Source organism: Apium graveolens, chromosome 6 (genome assembly GCF_009905375.1).
Source record: "Apium graveolens cultivar Ventura chromosome 6, ASM990537v1, whole genome shotgun sequence".
In the NCBI taxonomy this organism is placed as follows: domain Eukaryota; kingdom Viridiplantae; phylum Streptophyta; class Magnoliopsida; order Apiales; family Apiaceae; genus Apium; species Apium graveolens.
In genome coordinates, this window is record NC_133652.1 from 18,816,250 (window position 1) to 18,841,333 (window position 25,084).

The following is a 25,084-nucleotide window of genomic DNA, read 5'->3' on the forward strand; positions in this document are numbered from 1 at the left end:
TTATTAAAATTTGTAGGATATAAATGAAATAACTTTGTTTTGGCTTACGGGGTGGGTAATGTTGAAATAAACATATTCTCTAAAATTTAATTTAACATTAAATTTCGTATCAGTTTTTAAGTAATACCAAATGAATTTTAGTAAAAGTAGTTTAAGCCTCTAAATATGAAAAAGGCAAAAAAAATTCCACCTAACTTCAAAAAATTGAATCCTATTAACTTGTCCCGAAATGGGATAATAAGCTCGATCTTCACCATCGGAAAACAAATATAACAAAAGAGTGGTTAAAAATGCAAAATTCAAATTTCAAATTTAGATGCCAATGTTAACCTATCTTCAATGTTATTCACAGACTTTCTGTATGGCAATATCAGGTTTAACCAACTAAATTTAGCAAAAAGACAAGTTTAACTAACTAAAGTAATAACACTTATATTGGAATTCAATATGTTGATTCAAGGATTTTGCATCGACCTCTGTCCCAATTTCATTTTCGGAGGCCTACCACGGCCTCTCCCTCGGCCCCGATGCACTTGCGGCCGACTTTGATGTGAAGGTGGCATGTCCAATGTACTTGTATCTGCTTCCAACTCAATTTTACCAGGCAGCTTTGTGTGTGCTTGCTGCTGCATTGACAGTTCATTCAAAGCTACCGGTTGTTGATAGTACTCTAAACACAGGGGTTTTTGTTGCACTTGCTCTGTCTGCACCAGAGCCATTGAAGAGACGGGGGAAGCAGTCTGTACATTTTCCTGGGATGTACACCACTTATGATAACTACGAAGTTTTGAACGTTGTTGCGATACTTTAGTTGTCTCAACCATCTGCACCTGAGCCGGAGATGATTCTGAGCACTCCGTCTCTGTTTGCTTTGTTTTCTGAACACCGTCAACAGTAGGAAGTTGCAATTGTTGCAGTTTCTGGGCCAAATTAACATAATCTACCTCCATCGCCACTTGGGGAACTTCTTTGACTTGTAAGGATGACAGATCATTTTCCAGCTCCGGTTGCCCAAGATGATTATAGTGTGACTGTGAGCCTGGCAACAAGTCCAGTAACAAGGCACATGTTTGTGTAGAGTTAGCAAGCCTTTGACTACGACGTACCACTTGTCCTACCTTTTTGGTCCCTTGTTGCTCAATAGGATAATTTGGAACTGATTTGTCATGCCTTTCAACTACATCCTGCTGCTTTGTATCCCCATCTACATCATCACATGTCGATGTTACCTGCGGTTTAGATTCAGGTATTTGTTTCTCCTCGCAAAATTCCAATTGCTGACTTTCGGCAGAAAATGGTTGGGACGATTTAATTAGATCTGAAAATTCCACTTTTTTTGTCTTCTGTTCAAGTTCAGCAGTCACATCTTGGATTTCCTTTTCCTTTGCCATAGATTTCAGCTTCTTCCGCCTTCCATACTGCTTAATTTTCGGTGGATGTGGTTCCACAAGTTTTACATCTTTAGATTTTTCACCTTGTAAACCATCTGGATTTGATGGATCCGTTCGTTGCTGCTGATTTTGAAAGGGTAACAACTCCGTTGAAACATCTGATGACCCTGATTTGGAGCCTGTTTAAAAATGTTCTACATTAATATTACATAATTTGCAATTGAATTACTCAAACTAAAGGTTTAAATTTTGGCGTATCTAAATATCCCTTTTAACACTGCTTTTAAGTTTATAATTGACTTTCCGCTGGTAAACCTGATTTTTCACAAAGAATTTACAAACAAGTAGCTATGAACTTTAAGATCTTCATACAAAATTTAAAAAAAATCAAAGTCCTAGGGAGTTAAGACCTCAATATTAAAACTTTAAACTATCATCAGCAATGTCTCAGATCAATCTAATTATTAGGTACTGTCTTAGAGACCTAAAAGTCACATTTTGTAAAAGTGAATTCTTTATCGTAGAGGCAAAGAAGATTGTTTTGTTTCCTTTCAAAACTTTAAGAGTCTGTAGACCATAGCTGGAGCATCACAATGCCCCTTAATTTGTAAAAGTTTTAGTAACATCTAACCTCCAATCGTTTGACAACCAGTCCCTGATAATAAAGATATATATACCATGCGCAACCTTAACTAAATAAATGAAATGATAATAAGTGGAGGCAATAGCAGCCTAATTTTGAGAGCTAACCAAGCGAGTTAAGAGTTATTAATATGAAATTATCACTTATCATGAAACAAGACTCCAAAATTCAGCAAAGAGGCCTTACCCTCGGAGAGAAGTTGATATTTGCAGTTTGGTTGTCCCCGACACCATTGCTCCTGATCTACCTGCAGCAGTGCTTCAGCCTCTGAAAGCCTTACAGAATTGAAAATTGTTTCTGGTTCTTCTCTTGCAACTAAATCTATTTGCTTAGACTGAATTTTTTTTAACTCAAATCCAGGAGGCCTGTCAGGACTTGAGAGTTCTGGCTGGTTTGAGTCAACAACAGGTGCACATTTTGCATGTGATAGCTGTTGGTGTAGCTGACTTTGTTCATCAAGCATTCTATTTTCCTCCTCAGTTTGTTTTCCTACCTGATCAAGTTTTCCAACCCTGTGGACTTTGTTGTCTACTTTCATCTCATTATTATCTCCATCATTCACTTCATTACACCTATCAGTTTCTCCATGTATCTCACCATGTGTTTCCACGTGCTTAACAGTTTCAGTTTGTAATTTTTTACATGGCCTGCCACGACCCTTCTTTCCCTTCCTCTTTCTGGTTACCCTCTCTTTATCACTCCTAACACGAGACTCCAATGCAGGGTTGCAGCCAGGAAGTATATATAAATGTTTACCAGTCACCACAATCTCACCTGACTCACACAACTTACCCAAGTGATGTTTCAGTAATGAATTGTGAGCCAGAGGTAAGTCAGTATGCTGTTTTTTTATATACTCGGATATTGACTCTTCACTGGAACCTCTTTTCTCATTTAACTCCACAATTGCCCCATGTATCATCTACATCATTAAGCAACAAACGTTTGAATTAAAATCAAACGAAAAAAGATAAAATTGGAACATGCAAAATATACTAATCTGAAAAAAAAGGTAAAAGACAAAATTTATCGTCGGTAACCATCACTCTTATAAAACCCCTGACGTATATTTTCCAATTGTGCATTGGGGGGTATTTTGCCACAACTACTTATCTTGCACAAAAGACGCAACGCTCTACGTAAACATGGCATACAATACCTTTCACAGATTTAAACACATAACTAAAATCTACATGCAAAAACTGCATCTTTCTCAATTTCTCAATGAGGCCAACAAGTCCAATAAATTGACTGATAAATTTTTTACAAAATTAACGATTCGGGGTCTTCACGGGAACAGTCTTTATCTTCCTAAATCATGAATTCATTAGCATTCCCCTGTAAGCTGTAACACACATAAAGCTTGTACCTTTACTCTAATCAAGAAATTAACATTGCACTAGCTTATCAAGAATCAAGAAAACAAAATTTTAAATAAAAAAACAAACACCCAAATATAAATTTTGTGTGTATATATACATTACTTACAGCAGCATAAGGAGGATGATCAGGAGTGTGAAAGCCAGAAGTGAACTTGGTGAGATGTTCTTGAATCAAGATTTTCAAATCAGGGGCTGCATTTTCAGTGAGTTTCATTACAACATCTTTGAATCTCTCCATGGTTTTGTGGGTTTGATGATTAGGGTTTTAGGGGGCTAAGGTTGTGTTTTGTAAGAGAATTTGGAGTTCATTATGGATTGAAACACAAACTAAACTAATGTTGTTGGAATCGGTCTCGGAGAGAAACTTATGGGATTGTTTGGCTGTTTCGGAATGTTTTTGCTTCTTGTGTCTTCGAGATTTAATTTCTTTTCTTTTTTGAATATCTAAAGATTGTATGCGAGATAATATTATTTATGAAAACATAAAAAAAGTATCGCAAAATTATATATGAGAGATGGTATGGGAATATTTGATTAGGATTTGTTCTTATATTTTCATCCTTTTTGTATAAAAAATAATTGAGAAAGATATTGCGGGTTGAAAAAGGGGTATGGAATTTGAAATCGAGCGTTTAATAGTTAAAACTGATGAATAAATTATGCTGAACATAAACTAACGAGTATTCTTAGATTTAATTAATAAAAAAACATTGACAAATAAATTAAATATTTTTGCGACTGATTTTATAAACATTAATGTTATAAATATTAATTATTCCGTCTTAATTTACTTGGTCAGTTTAACTTTTGCACGTCACATAACATAATATGCATTGATCAGATGGCTACATTAATTATTTTCCATTTTTTTTTACAAACAAAAATATAATTCTTAATTTTGTATTCACAAAATAAAATTTGAAAAATAACTAACGTAAATATGTGATCAATACATTTAAATTACGTGTAAAAATAAATTGGGACGGAACAACAAGAATCACCTATCTCCAGAAAAATGTAACAAATAAATATTACATGAAAGAATCACCGATGTAAGTGTAACGGAGCTGATAAGAGATATCACCTCCTTCTACAGCTGTTCCACATAGTAAATTCTTAATTTTTGATAGTGATTCAATGAATAAATATTGCGTAACTATTTCACCTCAAAACACGATAATTCAAAAAATTATAATAATGGAATTATTATCCGAAACAAACATAACCACATGCATTGAGTAAATCCTAAGTTATATATGAATAATGCTAGTGGTAAAAAAAAGGCACAAAATATGTACACTTTCATTTTTATTCAGCAAAAAAAGTGTGACGCTTGCATCAGCCATAGTATTTTAGTATATATTAAACCCTGTAGATTACGACTTGCAAAATTCATTTCCAAACAGTTCTTTTTATTTGCTCCAATAACAGTGATCATATGTTGATTGATTAAGCACAAAATTGAAAATATTGAAAATATAGATGTTAAATAGATATTCCAACAAAGTCATATTCATCAAGGTTCAATAAGTTGGTAGATGAAAATTGAAAACTAAACAGCATAGGCAAGAAAAAAACACTAAAAAACACCATCCATCCGGTAGAGCATTCTGTTGCAGGAGCATGAAAAAGCAGGCCTAGAGAAACATCTTTCAACCAAATTATTTGCAGTGCCATGAACCAAGCACCACCAAGCCTGCGGCACTGAGCTGGCCATTTGAACACTTTCTTCCTGGATATTAGCATTAAGAAATTTAATTTGATGTTTTACTTCAGTTTTTTTTAGTGAGTCTACCTCAACAGAGAGAATATCTATAGCATCATTTTCACATAAAAAAAGTAGGCAAAACATCTAAAATGAATACAGAAACATCAAATTTCGTAGGTAAGCCTGCACAAACACCATACCTGTTCAATTATCACCGCCTGAATTTTTATCATCTTCTCCCGTGCAATCTGTTGGCTTACCAGACACCTCACAGCTTTGGTTCTTTGGTTGATCCAACTGTTCATCATTAATATTTTGATATTCAGACTGCAGCAATTCCAGGAATGTAGATGCCTCTTCTTCAGTTTCAAGTAATCGCTTTTTTCCTGCAAGTATCTGTTCTTGTCGTGCATCTTCATGCTGATAATTTGACACTGTGAGTGGTACCATATTTGTCACGTTTTCAAATCCAGGTGGCTCCCCCTGACCAATGCACCCCGGTTGCTGCTCTTCATGCACAACCTGTGAAGGTGCTATTTCCTTCATTGTTGTAAATTCATCTGTTTCAGATTTACAAGCTTGTAACTGTAACTGACAAGGATATGCCTCATCCTCTGTATCTTCTTGAGGCAGCTGAATTGGTGTCCCTGATAATTTTTCCATATCGTCTAGAATTTGGGACCTCTCAGGTATCTTTGTCCAATCATGCTTGTCAAATAACTCTACCTCTCTTACTGAGCTCTGTATTTGCTGCTCCTTTTCTTTCTTTATTTTATCTTCCATCGCCGGTTCACAAGACTTGCAAGGGGGACTTGAAGAAACTGCATCATAAACATTCTCTCCATCAACATATGATCGGATTTTCATTCTCCCAAACATCTCTTGTAATACAGTCAACTCAAGTTGGTCAAGATATTTATTAACTTCTTTTATCTCATGTTTGCGCCTGAACCGTCGTTTCCCCTGTTTAACCTTTATCCCATCCTCGGTTGATTGATTATGTACCTGTTTCACCTTCATCCCATCCTCGGTTGTTTGATTTTGTTCCTCAAACACCACAATCTGTCCTCCAGAATTCTTAGGTGGCCTACCGGGTCTTCTTTTCTGTTTCGGCTTCTCCATGCTTTCCATTTGATCATGTCCATCAATCACTTTCCGTTGTGCTTCTTTCCGTTCAATATTTGTCTCATTCCCCAAATTTTTAGGAGGCCTGCCACGTCCCCTCTTATCTCTTGGCCTCTTAGAATCTTCTGTAGCTTGATCAAATGCTTTCATCACCTCCTTGTCTACTTCTTTGGGTGCCATATCTGCATCAGTCTTAATTCCGTTAGGTGGGCTGCTTCTTTCTCTGCTCTGTTTTTTCAGTTGATTATGTGTTTCCAACAATTGCTCTTGTGTTTCTTCGGGTCTAGTTTTGGTTTCAAATCCAATATTCTTAGATGGTCGGCCGCGTCCCCTCTTTTGTTTAAGCCTCTTAGCAACTTCTACTACTTGATTGTGTGTTTCAATCCGTTCCACCTGTGCTTCTTTAGGGTCAATAAATGTCTTAGGTTTAGGATATTTAGGTGGTCGGCCGCGTCCCCTTACTAATTTTGTACCACTGTTAAACGTTCCATTCACTTGATTTTTGACTGGAAACACTCTCATGTGCTTATCTCTTAATTCAGAAGTTTTTTTGATCTTATTCTTTTTGGCACCTTCAGTCTTATGTGTAAGCTTCCCTTTATATTTTATTAATCGATTTTCTACTTCAGTCACCTCCACTTCCTCTTCCGTGTCATAAAATTCTTCAGATGTGTCTTCAGATTCTTCTTCCTCTTCTGTCTCTTCAGAATGTTCTTCTTCATTATTTTCAAATTCTTCTTCAGACTCTGGCATCCTTCTATCAGTGCGACATTTCTTTCCACCCTTGCGTCCTGTCCGCTCTTGCTTCCTTCTCTTGGCATTAGGGGTGTAGTCAGAATGGCTACTGGAACTACTGCTAGGACTAGAATAAGGACTGGGAATAGGGGATGCACTAATCTGATTAGGATCAAAGGCTACAATCTGATTAGGACCAAAGGCTTCAATCTGATTATGATTATAGGTTACGCAAGAGGTATTAAGCATATAGCATTTCTCACCCGTCACAACAACATCACCATTTTCACAAAGTTTTTGAAGATGATGTGCCAGTAATGTAGAATGAGCCCATGGCAAATCATTCTGCTCCTTTTTAATAAAAAGTGATATAGCTTCCTCAGTAGAACCTCCTGCTTCATCAAGTTCCTTAATTGCCTTGTAAATCATCTGCATGCAAAGTACAAGCTGAGGCCTGAGAGCTATGGCCTAACAATTATTTTTATGAAGCCATCTACATTACACATGCTTCAAACAAAGACAAATGAAATATACATTCTTTGAAACAAATAATTAAAACTGACAATATGAAAATAAACCATGTTAAAGAATGAGTTCAATCTAAGACTAGTTTTTGTTCCCAAAAGGAATCTTACTATTCTTTGAATGATTATTTATATTGGCACAAATTTCTTTAAAAATTAACCGTATAACTTTATGGTATTGTCAACACTTTACCAAAATATCGACCTTAAACCAAGTTACAGGTCTGCATTTTATGTGCAAATTATGTGATGTGGCCATCAAAAACACACAGACAATAAAAACATGCACTACATAGTTCATAATTTCTAATGTTGCATGACATAATATAATAAACTATAAGATCACCGGACACCGACTATTATGTAAATAATAATATACTAGAGCACAAGAGTGAGGCTGATATTCCCATCTTCAAATCTTACATATTCAAGTGATGTGAGACATATGCCTATGCGTGAAAGAATACATTATAAGAATACATTCATTTAAACATCTAGCAATTAATAGGAGCATTTCATTCATTTTAAGAGATTATAAAAAATATACACCCTTTTTATTATGTTCCAAAGGTAAAACAATATTAGTATATGCTATACTTTAAAAACAAAAAATTACATACAATAGTGTAGAAAACACATTTGCTCAAATGATTAAAACATGAAAGAAAGGTTACAGTTGCATATGGAGGATGATCAGGAACATGCAGCTCAGGGAAGAAATCCGGGAAGCTTTGTTCAATAAGTAAGATATGTGCCCGCGACATTCTTGATTCTCGTGCAAATTCCAACACTTTTGCTCTGAAAATTTCCAAGGTTTTTGACTCCTTTGTTTCTTCATCATCACAATGGGTGCTTTCGATACTCTTCTGATCCACCGATGCATGTTGTTCATATTCATTTTCTTGATTTTCCGGCAACGGTGACCGGTTTTGAGGTGTTTCCTCCGGCTGGGGTTTAGGGTCCATTTTGCTTAGATTTGGTAAAGTTGCCTTTACTTATGTCTTTCTTTTTTACCTTACTTTAGTTTGGACTTTATGTTGTCTCACAGTGATTGGTGGGTGCTATGTTATTCATCCACGTGTGTGGCATTTGCATCCTCTGATCTCCACGTAATTTCAATGTTCAATCTCACACAATTACTTTTTGTACTAATTTTGCGAAACATTGCAATTTTCTGAAACATTTAGATGGACAAGAAAAATATGATGTTTATATTAAGAAATGTGGTTATAACCATGTCAAAAAGAAAATGTTGTTAGAACTTACAAAATGATGAGGTTATGAGACTTCATTATTCTTAACAAAAATATCATTTTCATCAATATATTAATAAAATATATTTGAATTAAAATATACATGTTTAATATAATAAAAAAACTATTGTGTTATCTAAATCAATTAATTTGTCCTATTTTAATTTTAAGTGATATTTTGTTTAAAAAAAATATTGCTAGCACCAAATCAATATCTCTTTGTTCGATTATATATCATCATTTGCCTTGTATATCCACCATCACAAATCAATTGTTTTGTGTTACACATTAAAAAATAAAAAACAAAAAGTTTAGCAATTTATTTTCAATAATATTACATAAATCACTGCTCCCTTTTCAGTGAGAAATACAGCAAATAACAATTTAATTGATATTAATATGAGTGCTTTGCTATAGAATGCAAACTCTTCCAAAATTGATACATGGGACCTAATTTTATTTATGTATTGATAGAAAGGAGTGAATAACTAGTATACTCAAACTCAATAACCAATAACCAAGTATTTTAGAACAATTTTAATATCCATATCAATATTTTTTTTTGAAACGCTTTTTGGGACCCTATTATTTTTTTAGGAGTACCATGTTTGATAAAATATTTGACATAATAATTAAGCCTAAATCTTAAAATGATATTCATTTACAAACAACAAACAAAAAATTTGAACCTAAATATCCTCATTGAAATCATGTGACAAATTCATATCCTGAAATGACTATTTACCACTTTGTTGATTGGCATTTAGCAGGTGTTCCATTTACACTGATGTAAGACCTAAAGGTTCTCATCACTTCCTGGTATGTTGGCCTCTTGTAATCCACTGCCTGCTCGATTACATCTTCAGGGTTTGCCCATTTCCACTCTGCAAATTCTGGATCTACTTCACCATTGGCCAAGTTGATTTCGCTTTCATCTTTTGTGAATCTCATAAGAAACCTGTAAATTTAAATATCTTAAATTTGTTCATAGGTAAATCGCTGCAAATTCATAATCTTTGATCATTTTGGAGCCAAGGCCACTTCTCTTTTAACCCGTTGAACCCATAGAAACATAATAACATAGTATAAACTCTAAATAAGTTGATAAGTTTGCTAAATTGCACATCATATAGCTTATTTTATTGCTGTCAAATGGAATGAATAAATAGAGCTTGTTGCACTTGAGATGGAAGCTGAAAGTCGAACATTTAAAAGGAGAGACTGAATTTATACATTCCCCTGACTTCCTTTAATATCCAAAATAAATTTGTTCGCGACAGGTCTGAATTTTTTGTACATAGGAACATAGTGGGCACTAGGTATACAGATAGACCAAAAAAAAAATCCTTATCAACAATTACACATTTGTCCAGATTAACAGAATCATCGGTACTTGGTGGGAAATTCAACATGTAATCCTAAACTAAAACTTGGTTACACCATATATACGGTGAATAAAAATAGCATACCAAAGCCTTTAGGTATTGGAACTTACCACTTCTGTGCCTGTCCATGCCATTCACCTCCTCCCCATAGCCTATTTACTTTGGCTTTAACGGCAGGCGGGAAGTCATAAGTAAGCCAATTCGGCACCTGCCAATCAGCAAGATCACAAAGCATGTAAAGTAAACTGAAAGAATGCTATTTTATTTTCTTTGGCATCTAATGTATTGTCTTATGTTTACCAATAGCTCGTGTCATAGTTATAAAAACGCATCTAATGTATCGTCTTATGTTTACCAATAGCTCGTGTCGTAGTTATAAAAACTGGGATCCTCATGAAAAATAATGAATTCTAACAAATATTTCCTTACATTTTCAACTATGACCCACAAGCAACTAGACTACATAATACTTCTTATTTTCTTACAACTTCAAGGACGCCCTTACATTTTTAGATCAACATAGATCTACCCAGATCAATGACAGATCAAATTTAAGCATTTTCCTTCTCAAATAGCCATGATCTTAGAATAAAAGAAATACAACTAAAAATTTCAGTTTCAATAGTGATGGAAAGTGATTACAGAAGTGTTGAAAAGTGAGTATGAGAGTAAACCATACTTTAGGCAATGCATATATGCACAGGAGCAAGTAAAACAGCGAAAAATGAGAAATGACGAACTGACCTCCGCAATAACTTCAGCTGATACTATACCAGTTTCTTCACGCAATTCCCTAATTGCAGCAGAGACTGGCTCCTCTCCATCTTCAATTCCACCCTAAAAATGAAATGGAGCGAGCAACTACAATTTAATTTTGACATAAGTTATGCAACGTGTTTGAGTAACTAACTTTCCAGTTTTTAGTAGAGGAGGCATCTAATTATTTACAAGAATCAGTCAAGGTATCATTCAATCATCACCTATGAATGCATAGAGCTATCTGATATTTAAGATTTAGGTGTATGGGTATACCCAAACTGACTGATGTATACTTGTTTCAGTTTTTAATATGGGTGAAGTATGGAAAGTTGAACCAACAAACCTAAGGTCATCAGATAACAAAGTTAATAGTGGCAGGAAATAACTTGAAAGAGACAAAAGAGGGGTGATATCTACTTGAGAATAATGAAATTTCAAAGAATTTCAGCAAGATAGGTCTGGGTTGTGAAGAAACCACTTACGTTTTGGGCTGCGTAATACAGGCAAATATTCTTTCATATGCATGAAAAAGGTTTGGAGCAAGAAGTTTCTTCATTTAGTTATGTTTTTCTGTCACGTGCATTAAATACCCAATTTAACCGCATCGGAAATCCTCTGTATTGGGAAGTTGCTGGTATACGATGAAGAGGTCATTCGACATATGATCCAAGTATTTTACTAAGCATATCTGTGTTAGATGTTCAGGTTTATGATGATATCCAGAATGCAGATAAAAAGAATGCAAGTTACCGAGGTTCAAGCATTGCAGTTTGCTCAGATTTTCCAGGAGACTATTTCTCAGGTTTAAGTTTGTTAGGGTTTTGTATAAATCTTGTTTATCTGGATAAACCTTATCTCAAACAAACCCTATCTTATAAATCAAGTTTAAAATCTCTCGAGCCTTATCTTTACTTGATTTATCTCTTTCAAACGTACTAACAGATTAGTTTTCAAAGATTCATTCAAAATAATTTCAAACAAACTTATCTTCCAACCTTATCTTGTGTTTGAAAATAATTCTGTTAGAACTTTGCTTATAAATACAACTCTTCATTTCAGATTTGTTGCTAACACTTTTCACGAGAATCTTTCATCATCTGAAATCATTTTCTTGTTTCATACCCGAGATATTCATATCCAGAAAAACAAGAAACCTAGTTTGAGTTGTAATCAATTTGTTTATTCTTGTACTTGTATTCATATCAACTTTGTGCCGGGGTGTGGCAAGCTTGATTTCAAAGTATAGCAAGGTAGCTAGAAGGCTAAGAAATAGCAGTGGGCTAGGTAGCAAGGTAGCTTGGGAAAGGGTTTCTTTCAGGTGCTATATTTGTAATCAAGGAAAAGATTGTAAGTTCTTTTATTAAAGTTGATATAATACATTCTCTATGCTAGTTGGCATGGGGACTTGGATGTAGGCCATAGACTAGGTGTAGGGGCCGAACCAAGTGAAAACTTCTGGTGTTTTTACTTTTCAGTTTTCAGCATTCTGCATTTTATTTCTGTTATTTATTTTCTGCAGTGTAATTGAGACTGTCTCATACCCTGTCTCATTTGTAAAGGGACTGTCCCATTTGCATAAGAGACTGTCCCATTTGCCTTGACAGTTAGAATATTATTTTATCTATCGAGCCATCGTATTTCATTTGGTATCAGAGCGGGTGCATTTAATTCTCTTTTTAGTGTTTATTTTGCTAGCGATCCATGGCTCAACCAGATAGGTATTCAAACAATTATCCACCACTGCTTCATGGTGCTGAAAACTACAATGACTGGAAGTTTCGGATGAAAATCTTTCTCCAGCGTGATGCATTTGAATGGGATGCTGTAGAAAATGGTTTCACAATTCCTATGAAAGAAGGGAAGCCGAAATCTCTCAAGGATCTCTCTCCCGAAGAAGTGAACGCAATGAATTCCAATGCTAAAGCTATGAACTCACTTCTCAATGGCATGGTAGCTACAGAATTAAGAAAAGTTTCAGCATGTACTACTGCCAAGCAGATTTGGGATACGATCAAAGTCAGCCACGAAGGCACGTCTAAGGTACGTGAAGTAAAATTAAGTATGCTAATGAGTGACTATGAAGGTTTCAGGTTGGAAAGAGATGAAAGCGTGCGAGATGCTCAAGGGAGGTTTCTGACATTGATGAACTCCATTTCACGTCTGGAAAGGATCATTCCTCAATCTGAGATTAATAGGAAAATCCTCAGAGCAATGCCAAAGAAGTTTGCTCCAAAGGTTACCATTCTGCAGGATTCAACACTGCTTTCAACTATGGATACTCTAACACTGTTCAGTGAATTGGAAGAATTCGAAAATCAGCTTCGTAGATATGATGAAGAAAATGAAGCTCCTAGTAAGAAAACTCTTGCACTTAATGCAGATGCAGATGAGTCTCCTGACGATTCTGATGAAGATATTGCTCTTCTAACAAAGAAGTTTCATAAATTTCTTGCCAAACGGAATGCCTCCAAACGACCTATGAAGTCACAGTTTCTGAAGAAGGACTTCAAATCTAATCCGAGCAAGGAGGTTAAAGTGAATCAAAGTAAGGATACTTGTTTTGAGTGTGGAAAGAAAGGGCACTTCAAAAAGGACTGTTACAAGCTGAAGAACAAAAAGAAGGCATTAATTACTTGGAGTGATGATGAATCTGATGTGGAGATCGATTCAGACGATGAAGTTGCTCAACTTTGCTTTGCTGGACTAGAGGACGACTCCAGTGATAATGATGAGGTACAGAATATTAAGTATAATTCAAATATATCTTCGTCTATTTTAAATTTGCAGGTCCAGGTCAAGAAGTTGAAAGAAAAGAATATTTATTTAAAGCAAGCTTTAAGTGAAGTTCTTAGTGAAATGGATGACCCCATGAAGGAAGAAGCCCTAGTTGCTGAGAACAAATCATTGCTTGAAAGGGTTTCAAAACTTACTGAAGAAAATCAATATCTCAAAAATGAGATTGAGATGAAGGATGTATGCCTTGAAGCCTTGAAGAAAGAGTCAATATCTGTTGATTCAGAAACCGTTAAAGAATACAGTGCTCCTGATCCCTTAGTTCCTGAATTAAAGCAGAAAGTCGAACAGCTTGAAAAGGATCTAGCTAAATATTTTCATGGAGAAGGAACTTTAAATGCTCTTCTTGGTGAACAAAAATCTTCTCTTGATAAAGGAGGTTTAGGATGTGAGTCAATCAAGAAACGTGCATTTCAAGGCGGTTATAAGCGAGTTCCTATGAAATATAAGATGCCTTATGAGAAATGTCGAGATTGTGGCAAAGCTAGCCACCCTACAGCTGAATCTAGATTATGTGGTATCAAGGACCACTTCTCTAACTCATCTTATAAATCGTCTACTAGATATAAATCTGCTAATACTTCTGTTAATATTGTTCAGATGTGGATTAAGAAATCAGATAGACATTTATATGAGATTTGTGATACTAACCAACCAGGACCCAAGGTTAAGTGGGTACCTAAGGGATAAAGCAATTCTTGCAGGTTTGTTTGAAGGTCCATGTTCCGCGAAATAAATGGATCATCGACAGTGGCTGTTCACGTCACATGACAGGTGATAAATCCAAGTTTCTATCTCTAGTTGCCATGGAAGGTGGCTTAGTTACTCTTGGAGATTCAAACACCGTCAGAATTATTGGAAAAGGCACCATTGGTAATGACAGGTTTGCTATTAACAATGTTCGTTTAGTTGATGGTCTTAAATATAATCTTATTAGTGTAAGTCAACTTACTGATGCTGGTCATAAGGTTAAGTTCGATAAAGATGTATGCTATATTGGTACTCATACTAACGAGTTTGCTTTAGTTGCCAAAAGAAAAGGAAATATTTTCGTATTAGATTTTGATGAACAGCAGGAGGAAATTTGTCTTGCTACTGTTCAAGATCAACAGTATCTTTGGCATCGACGTCTAGGACATGTTCACATGGATCTTCTTCGGAAGATATCTTCTCATGATCTGGTTCGAGGTCTACCAAAGCTGAAGTACAAGAAAATAGAACCTTGTTCAGCTTGCCAGCTTGGAAAACAGGTGAAAACTTCCTTTACTGCTAAGAATAAAGTATCAACTTCTGTTCCTTTGCAGCTCCTTCATCTAGATCTTTTTGGTCCAGAAAGGTATGTAAGCTTAGGAGGTAAGAATTATGCTTTTGTTATAGTTGATGATTATTCTCGTTTCACTTGGGTATTATTTTTACGAACTAAGGATGAAGCTTTTGTTGAGTTTAAGGATCTTATTACTAACCTTGAGACTAAGTATTCATTTAAACTCAAGACTATTCGTAGTGATCATGGAGGTGAATTCGAGAAGGATTTCATAACCTTCTGTAAATCAAGAGGAATCACTCATGAATTCTCAGCTACTCGAACTCCTCAGCAGAACGGAGTAGTAGAACGCAAGAACAGGACTCTACAGGAAACTGCCAGAACTCTACTGCATGAGAGTAAGCTTCCAAGAAAATTTTGGGCTGAAGCGGTACACACTTCCTGTTATGTTTTAAATAGAGTACTTATTCGTCCTATTTTGCTTAAAACTCCGTATGAATTGCTTAAGAAAAGGACTCCTAACATTAGTTATTTTCGAGTATTTGGTTCCAAGTGTTTTATTTTAGATACTCAAAATAATCGAGGCAAGTTCGATGCGAAATCTACGGAAGGAATCTTCTTGGGATATTCTACAACAAGCAAAGCTTATCGTGTTTATAATTCTGTCAAGAACAAAGTAGAAGAATCCATCAATATTACATTCAATGAATCCTCAAGGAATATATCTCAAATTGATGAAGACACTGCGGATCTATCGTCTCATTCCCAAATGAGACAGTCTCATTCTGAAAAGAGTCAGTCTCATTCTGACAAATCAAACAGTCAAGACTCTCCAGGTCCATCTCAGTCTTCTGATAATTCTTCAGGATCTACTCAAGCTTCAGATGAATCTTCTGGCTCTCCAAAGACTCCCGATAGTGTTTCAAATGTGAATTCTGTTACTCCTCCGGATAAATCTTTACAAGCGGAAATGAGGCAGTCTCTTTTGAATAAGACAACTCCCATTCATTTCCAGGCAGACAATTCTAATGAGGAAGAGATGAGTAATATTCAACTTCCTAAATCTTCTAGGACTGTGAAGAATCATCCACCAGATAATCTTCTCACTGATTTAGATCAAGGGATTTCTACTCGAAGCAGTCTTCATAATCTATGTGCATTCTGTGCTTTTGTTGCTGAATTTGAACCAAAGAATGCTCAAGAAGCAGTTGCAGACGAACATTGGTCTGTTGCAATGCAGGAAGAATTGAACCAGTTCGAGCGTTGTGAAGTTTGGGAACTCGTCCCACCTCCTCAGGATGCCAAGATCATTGGTACTCGTTGGGTTTTCAAGAATAAGAAGTATGAAGATGGAAATATCATTCGAAATAAAGCTCGTTTGGTTGCTCCGGGATACAATCAGCAGGAAGGAATCGATTATGACGAGACATATGCTCCAGTAGCTCGTTTAGAAGCTATTCGAATCTTAATGGCCTTTGCAGCTCACAAGAAGTTCAAGCTCTATCAGATGGACGTCAAGAGCGCATTTTTAAATGGCTATCTTAAGGAAGAAGTCTACGTGAAGCAGCCTCCAGGTTTTATTCACGAGAAGTACCCTAACTATGTTTACAAGCTCAAGAAATCTGTCTATGGATTGAGACAGTCCCCTCGTTGTTGGTACGAGCGTCTCAGTCAATTTCTTGTGAACAATGGTTTCATTCGCGGTACACTCGATCCAACTCTCTTTATTTTTCATAAACGTGATAACTTTCTTTTAGTACAAGTTTATGTTGATGATATAGTATTTGGATCTTCTAACGAATCATTGTGTAAGTGGTTTTCTGATTGCATGCATAAGGAATTCGATATGAGTTTGATGGGTGAATTGCAGTACTTTCTAGGCTTGCAAATTAATCAGTCTACTGCAGGAATATTTATTCATCAAGGCAAGTACATAAAGGATTTACTCAAAAGATTTACACTTGATCATGTCACACCTAAATCAACTCCGATGAGCACTTCAGTTAAGCTTACAAAGGATGAACAAGGTACACCTGTAGATGTCACTAAATTTCGAGGTATGATTGGTTCATTGTTATATTTAACTGCCTCACGACCTGACATTATGTATAGTGTATGCTTGTGTGCTCGTTTTCAATCTCAACCTAAAGAATCTCATTTGAATGCCGTTAAACGTATTTTTAAATATTTGAAAGGTACGAGTGACTTGGGATTATTTTATCCAAGCTCCTCTTCCTTTGACTTAATCGGTTTTTCAGATGCTGACTATGCAGGGTCACAGGTTGATAGAAAAAGCACAAGTGGTGCTTGTGAATTTTTAGGAGATTGTTTAGTTGCATGGCATAGTAAAAAGCAAACTTCAGTAGCTCTTTCTACCGCTGAAGGAGAGTACATTGCAGCTGGAAGTTGCTGTGCTCAAATTTTGTGGATGCAACAAACATTGCAGGATTTTGGTATTTCTTACTCAAATATTCCTATTTATTGTGATAATACCTCTGCAATTAATATCTCTAAAAATCCTGTTATGCATTCTCGTACTAAGCATATTGATGTTCGTCATCATTTTCTACGAGATAATGTTTCTAAAGGTAATATTGAGCTTATTTATATTTCTACTGAGAAACAGCGTGCAGATATCTTCACTAAGCCTTTAGCTGAAGATAGATTTTGTAAAATGCGTCGTGAATTAGGTATGTGTTCTCTGTAATTTATTACGTGATTTTATGTATTTTATGTGTTTAAATATGAATTATGTCATAATACTTAAATATATGTTGTGTATTTATTATTTGAGTTACTAGGTTCCTGTTTATAAATTTGTGGTTTTTATTTTATTTGTCCGTATGTTTATGCGTGTATATAGCATTAGATTTTGTAAATCTTTTGATTAGACTTTTCATATCCTTGAAACTCGTGCATGTATCATTCATTCAATACATCACTTCTGTTTTTGCACCTCTTCATCTCCTCTTCCATCTCTAACTCTTCAGTTTCTACTTCTTTTTAAACTCTCTTTCTTAATCTTTTCATTTTCTTTTCTCATTCTACTCTCTCACTCTCTCAAAATTCTATCTTTTCTCTCTTAACCCTAAAATCTTCTTTCTTCCATGGCTCGCCGTTCAAGATCCACTGCTAACCAAACCCCGACCCCTGGTCCGTCTGGTTCGAAGCGTCGTCGTATGGCCGCAGTTGTTTCCGAAGCATCTAGTGAAGCATCTCCTAATTCTTCCGAACGATATGCAAAGGAAAGCACTACTAAGGCGTGGCACAAGTCCATTCCGAAAGAAAGGTTGTGTGATACTGATCTTCTCTCCAGGATTGGCGTATCATCGTTGTTTGAAGCTGTTGGGTGTGTTGGGTTGTTATCGCCGTCAGATGTGATCTATCCAGATTTGGTGAAGGAGTTCTATGCGAATTTTTCGATTTTGGCCGATAATATTGTGTTCTCTTCGGTGAAAGGAAGTCCAGTTTGCTTTAAGGCGGATTTGCTGGCCAGGCTCACAGGCGTATCCGATCAAGGTCCCTGCCCGTTTACCACTCATCAGGCGTTTGACGAGATTCCTGGATTGCAATATGAGGAACAACTCAAAGCTATTCTCGGTGACAACTTTGTTTCTGTGTCCGTAAAACCATTGGTAACTGATTTAACTCCTATGTGCTTATTATTGTTTAAATTGTTTCACTCGAATGTTTTGCCTCGTAAATCTGGTCGTGATAGAGTCACATTTCAAGATTCTATTCTTCTGTCTGTGTTTGTTAAGAACACCCCTTGTAATTTGGCTTCATTGATTATTTCCAACATGAATCATTGTGCTAAACATGAATCCATGCATCTTCCATACCCTGCTTTGTTAACAAAGATTTTTCAGTATTTTCGAGTTCCTTTTGAGTCTGCTAAATCAGAAAAATTGAATGTTGTTTTTGACTTGTCTATGTTAACTGCGAATGGTCTCGTAGTTTCTGAAATGATTTGTTCTTTGATGATGCTTCTAGGAATGTTGGTGGTATTCCTAAGTCTCCTAATTATGCCTCAGACCCCTTTGATCAGCCTACCAATACTCTTCTTAATTCTCTGTTGATCAAATTAAATGAAAATTCTGTTGCTTTGGCTAATCTTAATCAGCATTTTGCTTCTGTCAAAACTCTTGGATCACTAACTTCTGAAGTTAGTATTCTAAATGCTTCTTTTGAGTTGTTTAGGAAGTATGTTTGTTCGTCTTTGGATGATATCAATGCTAAACTCTCTGTATTGCATACTTCTGATGTCAAGTTGTCTAAGATCATAGATTTTGAGTTTGGGACTCTGCAAGAAGGGATGGTTTCCTCTGCTAAGGCATGGGAAAAGGAATTTGTTAAGTTGTTTTTTAAGCTTGGGTCAGAGACTAAGTTTTTATCTCAGCAGTTGTCAGCCATGCAAGACAAGAGCAAGATGTATTGGCACAAGAAACGAGACTGGATTGGAGATTGTACTCTAGAAGAAATTACTGCTCCTCTGCCACTTCCTGCCATTCCTCCACCTTCAGTTTTTGGTATGACCAGAGAAGAATACAAGGCAAAATTTTTTGACTGGATTCGTGAAATGGACGGAAAGGCACCAGCTCAGGAAGCTTTTGACAAGCTATTTTCAGAGTACGGCTCAGCTCCGGTGTTTCCTTCATCCCAGAAGAAGGCTTCTGGTTCCGGCAAAGGCAAAGCTCCAGTTCACGTCGATGACGATTCCGATTGAGGACCCTTTTATGATGAAGGGGGAGAAATTTTTATGATGTTATGTGTTTTAAGACGATGTTTCTTTTGGGTTCTTTTGGGTGTTTAAGACTATGTTTTTGGTTGGTGTGTTGATGGATGCTTTAGTCTGTGGTTATTTGACATATTCTGGATTATTGGATTGTTTGAAGTTTGTGCTTTATGTGATTATATAACTATTGCAACTGGACATCCTGGTTTATGGATGGGTTGTTATGTGTTAAGTATTTAGTGTTTGAGACTGTCTCTTTTATTCATATTGATCTAGTGTCTCATTCATTCTTTAGTTGTCTCATTCTCATAATAGTTGCACATATTATAAATTGCAATATATTATGTTATATCTAACCTTGTTTTACAGGCCTTTAGTATTTTTGATAGGGGGAGCATTTATGCTTTCTTTGTCATCATCATAAAAGGGGGAGACTGTTAGATGTTCAGGTTTATGATGATATCCAGAATGCAGATAAAAAGAATGCAAGTTACCGAGATTCAAGCATTGCAGTTTGCTCAGATTTTCCAGGAGACTATTTCTCAGGTTTAAGTTTGTTAGGGTTTTGTGTAAATCTTGTTTATCTGGATAAACCTTATCTCAAACAAACCCTATCTTATAAATCAAGTTTAAAATCTCTCAAGCCTTATCTTTACTTGATTTATCTCTTTCAAACGTACTAACAGATTAGTTTTCAAAGATTCATTCAAAATAATTTCAAACAAACTTATCTTCCAACCTTATCTTGTGTTTGAAAATAATTCTGTTAGAACTTTGCTTATAAATACAACTCTTCATTTCAGATTTGTTGCTAACACTTTTCACGAGAATCTTTCATCATCTGAAATCATTTTCTTGTTTCATACCCGAGATATTCATATCCAGAAAAACAAGAAACCTAGTTTGAGTTGTAATCAATTTGTTTATTCTTGTACTTGTATTCATATCAACTTTGTGCCGGGTTGTGGCAAGCTTGATTTCAAAGTATAGCAAGGTAGCTAGAAGGCTAAGAAATAGCAGTGGGCTAGGTAGCAAGGTAGCTTGGGAAAGGGTTTCTTTCAGGTGCTATATTTGTAATCAAGGAAAAGATTGTAAGTTCTTTTATTAAAGTTGATATAATACATTCTCTATGCTAGTTGGCATGGGGACTTGGATGTAGGCCATAGACTAGGTGTAGGGGCCGAACCAAGTGAAAACTTCTGGTGTTTTTACTTTTCAGTTTTCAGCATTCTGCATTTTATTTCTGTTATTTATTTTCTGCAGTGTAATTGAGACTGTCTCATACTCTGTCTCATTTGTAAAGGGACTGTCTCATTTGCATAAGAGACTGTCCCATTTGCCTTGACAATTAGAATATTATTTTATCTATCGAGCCATCGTATTTCAATTTGGTCCGAAAATTTGTTATGTAACTTACGTAAACCGGCAATTCTGTTATTATTTACTTAATCTCTAGATCTACTAACAATCAATAAATTTCCCAAATCCACTGCAAAATTACATAAATTTGGTTATAATGTGTAACATATTCATACAACCATACCTGGGGCATTTGCCATGCTCCTGGAACATTCAATCTAGAAGCAACAAATACCTACAAGATTAAGGATATATCAACTCTTTGCAATTGCATATAACTGAAATAGCTACATCTTTTCAATTTGCCATCGAAATATATATACAGCAGGCCATGATGCTAGACCTAAATCAGGACATAAACTGAAAAAAAAACAGATCCATCACACTTTTTACTTTTTAGATGCAGAGGGAAGAAACATATTTGTCTGATGTACTCCGTCAACAGTCAACCACCTATGTGACCAGCAGAACATCACATGTAAATTCATTACTACTGCTAAATTTGGAAGTTCTAAGACAAATGGTGCTTTACATGTTCAAAACAAGTGCAAATATCCAAATCTACTCATGCATCTTAATCATTCCTCTGGTGAATGGTCTGGATGATTATAAGTTTATAATTATAACATATACTAACATATTGTAACCAAATTATTCCTGCAATAATGTTAATTAAAATTGAAACTCTGAAAAGATAAAATTTAGTTTCATTTCACTTGAGTAGGATATATTATATGTACTCAATACATGCACATAAATTAACCCAATAACTGTCAGAATATTGTTAGTAATTCATGTTATTCTTAATAAAAGAAATAGTGATGAGGTGTTTTGATGCATCATGGTAATGAGAACAGGAAATGAGAATGAAACAAAAACCCGAGGGATATGATGAGATTGATTTATCCACCTCGAGGGAATAAGGTTCACATTTCACACCACTAAATTGTTAATCCAAACACTATCACTTGGGTTTAACGTTCATATTCCCGCTAATCCGACACATTAACCATGAGACAAACCATCCCCAAATAGCAGGCTGCAATTAATACATTTTCACAATCCTTTCATATCAATAGAATTCTACTAACTAATTATCTGATTCATCACTTCCAAAACACACACTAGTCCCTCCAATATATCGAGTGTACATGCTGGTGAAATCATGATACCGAAAAAGTCGAGGCTAGAAATAATAATCAATAATTTTTGGAGGGACTTAAAATAAATTAGTAGTGATAAAAGTACTTAAAATAAACCATGATACCCCCTAGTTCCGCCTGTGCATGCAAACAATGATTACAGTATAGGCAGAACACATCAACAGTTGAACACATAAAAGTTCCTAGACTGTAAATAAAAAGTAAAGTGGATTAACAAGGTACAAGATGAATCTATGGATTTAACAAGACAAACTATCAGATAATAAAAATTGATAAGATACCTGATTATCAGAGTTGATAAGACAAACACCGACGTTTGGACGGTAGCCACAAGGCAAATTCTCCATTAAAGTTCGAGCATTCCTTCTTACACAGACAGTACTACTACTTAAAGGGCAGGGGATGTACAAAAGTCATAAGTGATAGATTGAGATGCTGATGGCATCACAATATTTAGTAAAAAAAGTCAATATCAAATGTGAACAAGAGGAAGAAGAGTTAGTGTGTCAATTGTCATGTGTGTCCTATACTCTAGACTATGTGACGGTTTCTGGTAAATCTTTTTAAAATAAGTAACTTATTACTTAAATCGAATAAATGCTTATAAGTTATATTTATAAGTCAGAAATTTTTTTATTTAAATAAATTAAAATAAATAATTTTTAAATATAATTATCTTAATTCTTATATTTTAAGTTAGTTTAACATTAAAAAAGTATATTTTAAGAATTAAAATTGATAAAAGACGAAAAATCAAAAATAAGTTGAGAAAAAATACGTCATTACTAACATTCAACTTATAAGTTGGGTCGACAAACACTCGTTAATAAGTTGTTACGGGCTTATAAGTCAATAAGCTGACTTAATTGATTTTTCAAACAGACCCTCTATATATAAAAAAATGAATTTTCTCGGACACATGGGAAGAATCCGTATTTAATAAGTTATTAAAAATTTATTAATGATAAACTTATTATTATTAATAATAATGAAGCCTTTATATATATTAAAAAATTTATCAATAAAATTTTAACGATTTATCAAGCACAATTTTTTGCATATATTCTGGGACACGCACTAAAAAATTGATATAAAAAACGGTGTAGACTCCTATCTTTGTACTTCTGTAATATATACGAATGTGTGCGTGGGTTTGTCCTGGCAAGTCTTTATCCTGCACCCCTATCGTGCAGAATCTAACGAACTCAACCAAATCAAACTTCGAATTCATTTAAATTCTCTCTCAATTATTTCCACTTCTGCCTCGTTGTCTTTCATTGCTTTTCGAATTCATTTCAAATATTGAATTCGACTAATTCTTAAGCTATGAAAAATAAATTTGAAATTATACAATACAAGTTTGAACTTTGTTTTTTCCTGAATTTTTTTTAAAAAAATAGTTGTAACTATTTATGAAAAACGTTTCTGTATCAAAAATTCAAATGTCAATTATTCATGGAGAGAGTATTGAGTAGTTTATCGATGCATTGATTATAGAAAGTAGAGCCATTATTCGAGTATAATGGCGCATAGTCAACATTTATGAAATTATGATATACTAGTAGAATATCATAATTTATATGATCTAGACTTTGAAGATTAAAAATTATTTGCAGGGAATGCTTCAGTTACAAAAAAAAAAGGAGAACGATTTTAATAAAATAGTTGAAACGATAGTGGTGGCGCATGATAGGAGAAGATGCTGCAGGCGGGAGAAATGAGAAACCAGAATTCTATACATTTATCCCTTTTTTATTTGTCGCTTTAACTTTTGCACATATTTCAATATTCTTTGATCGGCTAGTTAAAATTATCATTTATAAATTTTTTTTTTAAATAAAAGTAGACAACTTATATTTTAATTCATAAAAAGAAAATGTTTAAAATCATATTTCTAACTAACTGGTCAAACCACATTGAAATACGTGCAAAAGTCAAAGCGACAATTAAAAAAAACAGAGAGAGTATTTTTTAGTACGTCTTTTAATACTCTTCTAAAATATAATTTTATTATTTTTTTCAAACTTCTTTTTCTGGACAAAAAAAATTATGTTTAAAATTTTATTCAAAAAATATATTAAAAAAATATATTATGAAACTATATATTATAGAAATCTCGAAATACAAGCAAACAATAAATATATATAAATCAACTCGACAAGGGAATACAATACAAGTGGTAGTGGAAGCATCTCAATGAAATGATGCATGATGACAAATTATGGCATCCATGCTTTCCCTTAATAAGTTTTTAAAAAGAGTAATTGGCCGAGTTTGCAAATAACCAATTGCTTAACTAGATTGACCACAAAGAATTAGTTATAATTGTTCTAAAATGATTTGTAATTTGTAGCTACTGGAAGCCAAAATCACATTTCCGATACTTTATTCATATCCAAATACATACAGTTGCATTTGCATGCTCATATGCTGGGTACACTACGGTTCGGTTCGGTTTTTATCGAAAACCGTTATCGAACCGTGTATGTCGGTTCGGTTTCTAGCTATTAACCGTAACCGAACCGTTCGGAACGGTTATTTTCGGTTCGGTTAACCGTTTATCGGTTTCGGTTTTTTTGGGTTTTTATTTTTTTAAAAAAATAATTATTTAATATAATACTAAGAATATTTATAGACGTTATTTAATATAAATCTAAGAAAATTAATTATTTAGTATAATGTAACAAATAAATAGCATCATTAAATGAGGGATTCGTATTGATGAATTAATAGAGTTATTATATGAATGACTATCAAGGGCAAGTGCATGTAAATGACTATCATGATCCATGTACAGGCCCAACAACAAAAGGTTTTTAAAATTCTTATATAAATTTGGCAAGTATCATATACTTATATTTGTAT

General features: G+C 34.8%; 3 protein-coding genes across 3 annotated transcripts; all 3 read right to left on the reverse strand.

Moving 5' to 3' along the window:
• Window positions 1–323: 323 nt before the first annotated feature.
• LOC141667706 (uncharacterized) lies at window positions 324–3,809 on the reverse strand. Its single transcript, XM_074474306.1, has 3 exons — window positions 3,523–3,809; window positions 2,221–2,956; window positions 324–1,570 (listed from the first exon to the last, which is right to left on the reverse strand). Exons 1-3 carry the CDS (start codon window positions 3,652–3,654, stop codon window positions 456–458), a joined length of 1,983 nt encoding a protein of 660 aa, XP_074330407.1. The 5' UTR covers window positions 3,655–3,809; the 3' UTR covers window positions 324–455.
• Window positions 3,810–4,877: 1,068 nt separating this feature from the next.
• On the reverse strand, window positions 4,878–8,524 carry LOC141663784 (uncharacterized). The gene is made up of 3 exons (XM_074469604.1): window positions 8,183–8,524; window positions 5,325–7,413; window positions 4,878–5,148 (listed from the first exon to the last, which is right to left on the reverse strand). The coding sequence occupies exons 1-2, from the start codon at window positions 8,471–8,473 to the stop codon at window positions 5,329–5,331; spliced, it is 2,376 nt and encodes a 791-aa protein (XP_074325705.1). The 5' UTR covers window positions 8,474–8,524; the 3' UTR covers window positions 4,878–5,148; window positions 5,325–5,328.
• Window positions 8,525–9,318: 794 nt separating this feature from the next.
• Window positions 9,319–22,679, reverse strand: LOC141667341 (nudix hydrolase 25-like). Its single transcript, XM_074473780.1, has 5 exons — window positions 22,501–22,679; window positions 21,241–21,291; window positions 10,891–10,983; window positions 10,257–10,354; window positions 9,319–9,719 (listed from the first exon to the last, which is right to left on the reverse strand). Exons 1-5 carry the CDS (start codon window positions 22,564–22,566, stop codon window positions 9,503–9,505), a joined length of 525 nt encoding a protein of 174 aa, XP_074329881.1. The 5' UTR covers window positions 22,567–22,679; the 3' UTR covers window positions 9,319–9,502.
• Window positions 22,680–25,084: the final 2,405 nt, after the last annotated feature.